This window comes from Passer montanus, unplaced genomic scaffold (assembly GCF_014805655.1).
Source record: "Passer montanus isolate IOZ18808 unplaced genomic scaffold, ASM1480565v1 scaffold1380, whole genome shotgun sequence".
Taxonomy (NCBI): Eukaryota; Metazoa; Chordata; class Aves; order Passeriformes; family Passeridae; genus Passer; species Passer montanus.
Window position 1 is genome coordinate 1258 of NW_024360720.1, and position 5884 is coordinate 7141.

The 5884-nt window shown below is 61.1% G+C and overlaps 2 protein-coding genes across 2 annotated transcripts; both read left to right on the plus strand.

The window, feature by feature from the left end:
- The first annotated feature begins 97 nt into the window (after window positions 1-97).
- On the plus strand, window positions 98-2969 carry LOC120497798 (protocadherin gamma-B5-like). Its single transcript, XM_039699713.1, is given in 3 exon segments — window positions 98-258; window positions 289-1943; window positions 1946-2969. Coding segments are annotated over 2 exon segments (2517 nt in total). The 5' UTR covers window positions 98-258; window positions 289-424; the 3' UTR covers window positions 2944-2969.
- A 1389-nt stretch (window positions 2970-4358) lies between these two features.
- Window positions 4359-5879, plus strand: LOC120497797 (protocadherin gamma-A12-like; the record flags this gene model as incomplete). The annotated part of the gene is made up of 1 exon (XM_039699712.1): window positions 4359-5879. A coding segment is annotated over exon 1 (1206 nt), but the record flags the coding sequence as incomplete, so codon positions are not given.
- Between the last annotated feature and the right edge of the window lie 5 nt (window positions 5880-5884).

Sequence of the window (5884 nt, forward strand, 5' to 3'; positions counted from 1 at the left end):
AGTCAGGAGCTGGTGGCGGTGCGGGCAGGCGGGAGAGCCCCGGGGCCGGTGCCGCCGCTGAGCCCCGCCCAAAGCCGGGCCCCCCTGAGCGCGGCGCTCCGGCGGCTGCAGTGGCGCGGCGGCGCCTCCGGGTGTCGCTGTTGGCCGCCGCCGAGCGGCGCTGGAGCCGCCGCCGCCGCCGCCGCAGCGTCCTGCCCCCGCAGGCTGCTCGCTCGCCCGGCGCCGGCCACAGCGGCAGCGGCACCGCCGCCAGCAGCAGCGGCGAGAGGCGGCGAGAGGCGGCGAGAGGCGGCGAGAGGCGGCGAGAGGCGGCGCGGCGAGCTCGCAGCCTTTGAGCGGTGTGTGTTGTGGGCGGCGAGAGCGGCTGGAAGGGAGGCAGGGCAGCGGCAGGAGGCAGGAGCGCGGCGAGCGCTGCGGGCAGAGAATGGCGGTGAGGCGGCGGCAGAGGCTTGGGCCGGGCGGCGGGCGAGCGCTGCTGGCCGCGGTGCTGCTGTGCGTGTGGGGCCGGGCGGCGGCCGAGCGGGTCCGCTACGCCATCCCCGAGGAGCTGGGCAGAGGCTCGCTCGTGGGGCCGCTGGCGCGGGACCTGGGGCTCAGCGCGGACGAGCTGCCGGCGCGCAAGCTGCGGGTGGCGTCTGCCGGCAAGAAGCAGCTGAAATACTTCACGGTGAATGAGGAGAACGGGAACCTGTACGTGAATGAGAGGCTGGACCGGGAGGAGATGTGCGGCGCCTCGGCGACCTGCTCCTTCAGCTTCGAGGTGCTGGTGCACAACCCGCTGAACGTTTTCCACGTCAAGGTGGCGATCGAGGATGTCAATGACAATTCCCCGGTGTTCAGCAAAGATGTTCTGGACCTCGAGATTGCTGAATGGACTCTTCCCGGTGCTCGGTTTCCGCTGGAGATGGCCCAAGACACTGATTTAGGAACAAATTCATTGCTGAATTATGAACTCACCAGCAACCCCTCTTTCTCACTATCGATGAAGGAAAAGCCGGGTGGAAAAAAGCAGCCGGAATTAGTACTCGAGAGGGCGTTGGACCGAGAGAAGCAGAGCTCCTTTGATCTGGTGCTGATGGCAGTGGATGGTGGGGATCCCGCGAGATCCGGATCAGTCCAGATTCGGATCAATGTGACAGACGCAAATGACAACCCACCCGTGTTCAGCAAAAGCGTCTATGAGGCGCGAGTGGCGGAGAATCTGCCGATGGGGTCGCTGGTGCTGCGTGTGGTGGCCACGGATGCAGATGCGGGCTCCAATGGGCGGGTCTCCTACTCCTTCAGCAGCGTCCCGGATACTGTCAAGGCGTTGTTCGCTATCGACAGCGAAAGCGGCGAGATAATGACGTCCGGTCCCCTCGATTTCGAGGAGAAGAATAAATACATCCTCACCGTAGAGGGGACAGACGGAGGCGGGCTCACAGATCACTGCGAAGTTCAGATCGACATCACCGACGAGAATGACAATGCTCCCGAGATCACCATTCTGTCGCTGTCTAGCCCGGTGCCTGAGGATGCCCCGACAGGCACCGTGGTAGCTGTGCTGAACGTGGACGATCCTGATTCGGGCGAGAACGGTCAGGTGTGGTGCGAGCTGTCGGGAGAGGCGCCGCTGTCGATCGTGGCGTCGTCGGGCGGCTCGTACAAGGTGGTGACGACGGGCGCGCTGGACCGGGAGCAGGCGTCGGAGCATGGCGTGACGGTGGTGGCCCGGGACCGGGGCAAGCCGGCGCTGTGGAGCAGCAGGGAGCTGGTGCTGGAGGTGTCGGACGTGAACGACAACGCGCCGGTGTTCGAGGAGGCGGCGTACAGCGCGTACGTGGCGGAGAACAACGCGGCGGGCGCGCTGGTGCTGCGCGTGCAGGCGCGGGACGCGGACGCGGGCGCCAACGGGCGCGTGAGCTACTGGCTGGCGGGCGGCAGCGCGGGCGCGGCGGGGGGGGGGGGGGGCGGGGCGGGGGGGGGGGGGGGCTGTACGCGCAGCGCTCCCTGGACTACGAGCAGTGCCGCGAGTTCACGGTGGCCGTGCGGGCGCAGGACGGCGGCTCGCCGGCGCGCAGCTCCACGGCCACGGTGCGCGTCTTCGTGCTGGACCGCAACGACAACGCGCCCAGGGTGCTGTGGCCGGCGGCGGCGGCGGCGGCGGGAGAGGCGGCGGGAGGGGCGGCGACGCCTTTCGAGGTGGTGCCGCGTTCGGCCGAGGCCGGCTACCTGGTGGCCAAGGTGGTGGCGGTGGACGCGGACGCGGGGCGCAACGCGTGGCTGTCGTACGAGCTGGTGCAGGCGTCGGAGCCGGCGCTGTTCCGCGTGGGGCTGCACAGCGGCGAGGTGCGCACGGCGCGCGCCGTGTCCGAGCGGGACGCGGCCAAGCAGCGTGTGGTGGCCGTGGTGAAGGACCACGGGCAGCCGGCGCTGTCGGCCACGGCCACGCTGCACGTGGTGCTGGCCGAGAGCTTGCAGGAGGCGCTGCCGGAGCTGAGCGAGCGGCCGGCGGGCGCCGAGGAGGAGGCGGCGGCGGCGGCCGAGCTGCAGTTCTACCTGGTGCTGGCGCTGGCGCTGCTGTCGGCGCTCTTGGTGCTGAGCGTGGCGCTGGCCGTGCTGGCGCGGCTGCGCCGGGCCGGGCCGCCCGCCGTGCTGCGCTGCCTGGGCGCGCAGCGCTTCTCGCTGGCCGGCGCCGCCTTCCCGGCCGACTTCTGCGAGGGCACCTTGCCCTACTCCTACAACCTGTGCGTGGCGGCGCCGGCCCGCGCCGTGCCCGAGGCCGCTTGGCCGCCGCCGCCGCCGGTGCCCGTCCTGTCGGCGGAGGAGCTGCTGGGCGGCGATTCCTGCGAGAAGCCGCGCCTGAGTAGTAGCGCCGTGACGGGAGGGCCGCCCGCCGAGCCGGACGCAGCTCAGGTCTGTAAACCTGAATACTCCGCTTGTTCTCCATGTGCCTTTCTGTGATATTGTCCCCGTTTCTCTTAGTTTTTTTCTGCCTGGTGTTGTTAGGATTATTTATTAGTTCTGAAAGGACTCAAGTACTGTGTCGTCCTTCTACTCCCACCAATCAGCCAGCCGTGGCAGGTTTTTTGTGGTCGTCCATGAGAGGTATTGCCCAGAGGTCTTGTTTTGAGTCATGAACGCAGTAAACTATTGATCTTCCATTATCGAAACTACTATTGATGCTTGGTGTTTGAAATTTTTTCTTCGAATACCTTTTTTCCTAAAGTCGTTTACTTGGACCTGTTTTGCAGTTGAGCAAATGTTGACTAATGACTAAATTATTTGATAATCCTTATCAAAGCTCTACGATGTGCCATGTTTTGATTCACAAATAGTAGCTACTCGGCTGTTTTCTTTCAGGCATTGTTTTTCTAAAGCAAAATGGTTGGCATTGCTGTTTCCCAAAGGAGTATCACAGGTTGCTCCTCCCTGGACAATGTTCTCCTGTTCCACCTTGTCTCCTTTGATGTTTTGCATAAAGCTGCTGCATAGATGACAGCGTTAACGGATGGCTAGATTTCATCCAGACATGAATTTTCGTATTTTTCATACAGCTTCTCGTTTTAGTATTGAACACTAATTCTTATTCTGTATAATCAGATACGATTATTTTGAATGACAGAATCGGGAATATAGAATTGACGCTTGGTGCTGGATTTTTTTGCTTTATGAAATTAACTTGTTCTCTTCGGGACGGGGAAGTTATTGGTCTTTCCTCCCTGCTGAAGGAGGAAATTGTAGCCATGCTTTAGATTAAAGTTTCTGCGAGAATTGTAGCTCGGAGAGACCGGTAAATTATCCCAGGCATTCTTTTTAATCTGCGGTTGTTTGGTGGCGTTTGGGTTTTGGTTTTTTGGGGTTTTTTGTGGTTTTTGTGGGGTTTTTTTGTTTGTTTGTGGTTTTTTTGGGTTGGTTTTTTTTTTTTTTTGTTTGTTTGTTTGTTTTGTTTTGTTTTGTTTGTTTGGATTCCCCGAAACCACAAGCGTGGGATATAAACGAAGTACTTAAAGCAATACGGGTTAATTGCTTAAGGCAAATATGTGTTAATTAGCCTGGTAGCTGTGGATCTCAGGGGGACGGGCTGAACATCATGTTTCCCGTTTCAGAGCCCGATTCTTTGCTGTATTCAATACTGATTGCTAAAACATTTCGTGATGGAGACTGTACTTTTGGAGTAGTAAGATAAGATTCACAATATTATGCGCGTCGTATGATGACAATTTTTTTCACTTAAGATATATCCAGGTTAGTTAAGTGACTTTTCCCGAACGGTAGAAAAAAGCCTAACCACAGGGAAACTCTATATTCTCCCCTTGATAATAATTTAAGGGTTGGGGATCGGCTGGACAAAAGCCGAAGCAGGGTCGACATTTCCGTGGCGAATGTTCCGCCCCGCGAGCTGTCCGTGGGAGAGGCAGAAGCGCAGCGCCGGGCAGCGCTCGGTGCCTGCAGTGCCGGGCGGAGGCTGCGGGCGCCGCTGTTGACCGAGAGGAGCGAGAGGAAGCTCGGAGCGCTGCAGCCCCGCCCGCTGCGGACCCGCTCGATCGCTCGCTCGCTCGGGGTCTGGCTCGGCGGCGGCCGGTGTGCGAGCCTCTCCGAAGTGCAGAGCGGTTCTGTACGGAGGCAGAAAAGCCGGCGACATCACCGGGGAGCGGTGAGTGGAAGAGCGGTGTTGCGGAGCCGCTGCGGAGATGTGCGCGGCGGGGAGGCGCTGGGGCCGGCGGCAGCGAGCTCTGCTCGGGGCCGTCCTGCTGGCGGCGTGGCAGGCGGCGTGGGGGCAGCTGCGCTACTCGGTGCCCGAGGAGATGCCCAAGGGCTCGTTCGTGGGTGACGTGGCCAAGGACCTGGGGCTGCACCTGCCGGAGATCAGCGACCGCGGCGTCCATATTACAGAAAGAGGCAGGACACAGTATTTCGCTCTGCACGGCAAGACGGGACATTTAGTGACGGCGGAGAGGATCGACAGAGAGCAGCTGTGCGAGGAAGCGCAGCAATGTGTGCTGCGCTGTGAGCTAGTAGTACAGGGAGAAATGAAGTTGTACGGGATCGAAGTGGAAATCACGGACATTAACGACAACTCCCCCAGCTTCAGAGAGGCAGAAACAGAGCTGAGAATGAGCGAGACGACAGCGCCGGGGTCGCGGTTTCCCCTTGCCAGGGCTCACGATCCTGATTCGGGCCGGAATTCCCTGCAGAGCTACGAGCTGAGCGGCGACGAGCACTTCTCGCTGGCCGTGCAGGCGGGCCCCGGCGGCGATCAGCGTCCCGAGCTGGTGCTGGCCAAGGCGCTGGACCGGGAGGAGGCGGCGTTTCACGAGCTGGTGCTGAGGGCGATGGACGGCGGCGATCCGGCACGGACGGGCACGGCTCGGATCCGCGTGACCGTGGTGGATGCGAACGACAACGCGCCCGTGTTCAGCCAGGCGGAGTACACGGTGCGAGTGCCCGAGGACGTGCCCGTGGGCTCTACACTTGTTGCTGTAACTGCCACGGACGCCGACGAGGGGCCGAATGGGCAGGTGACATATTCATATCAAATGGTTTCTGTGAAAGCGTTAAAGATATTCGATCTGGACGCTGAAACGGGAGCTATCACATTGATGCGTAACTTAGACTTTGAGGATGGTACTTACTACGAACTTGAGGTACAGGTTCGAGACGGCGGGGACCTATCCGACATAGCGCAAGTGGTGATCACAGTGACAGACGTCAACGACAATGCGCCCGAGATTTCCGTGCGGTCGGCACTAAGCGAGATCTCGGAAGACGCCCCCACGGGAACTGTCGTGGCCCTTGTGTACGTGCACGACCGGGACTCGGGGGCGAACGGCGAGGTGAGCTGCTCAATCGACAAAGACGTCCCGTTCCGGCTTCAAAGGTCGCAGGGCAATTACTACAGCGT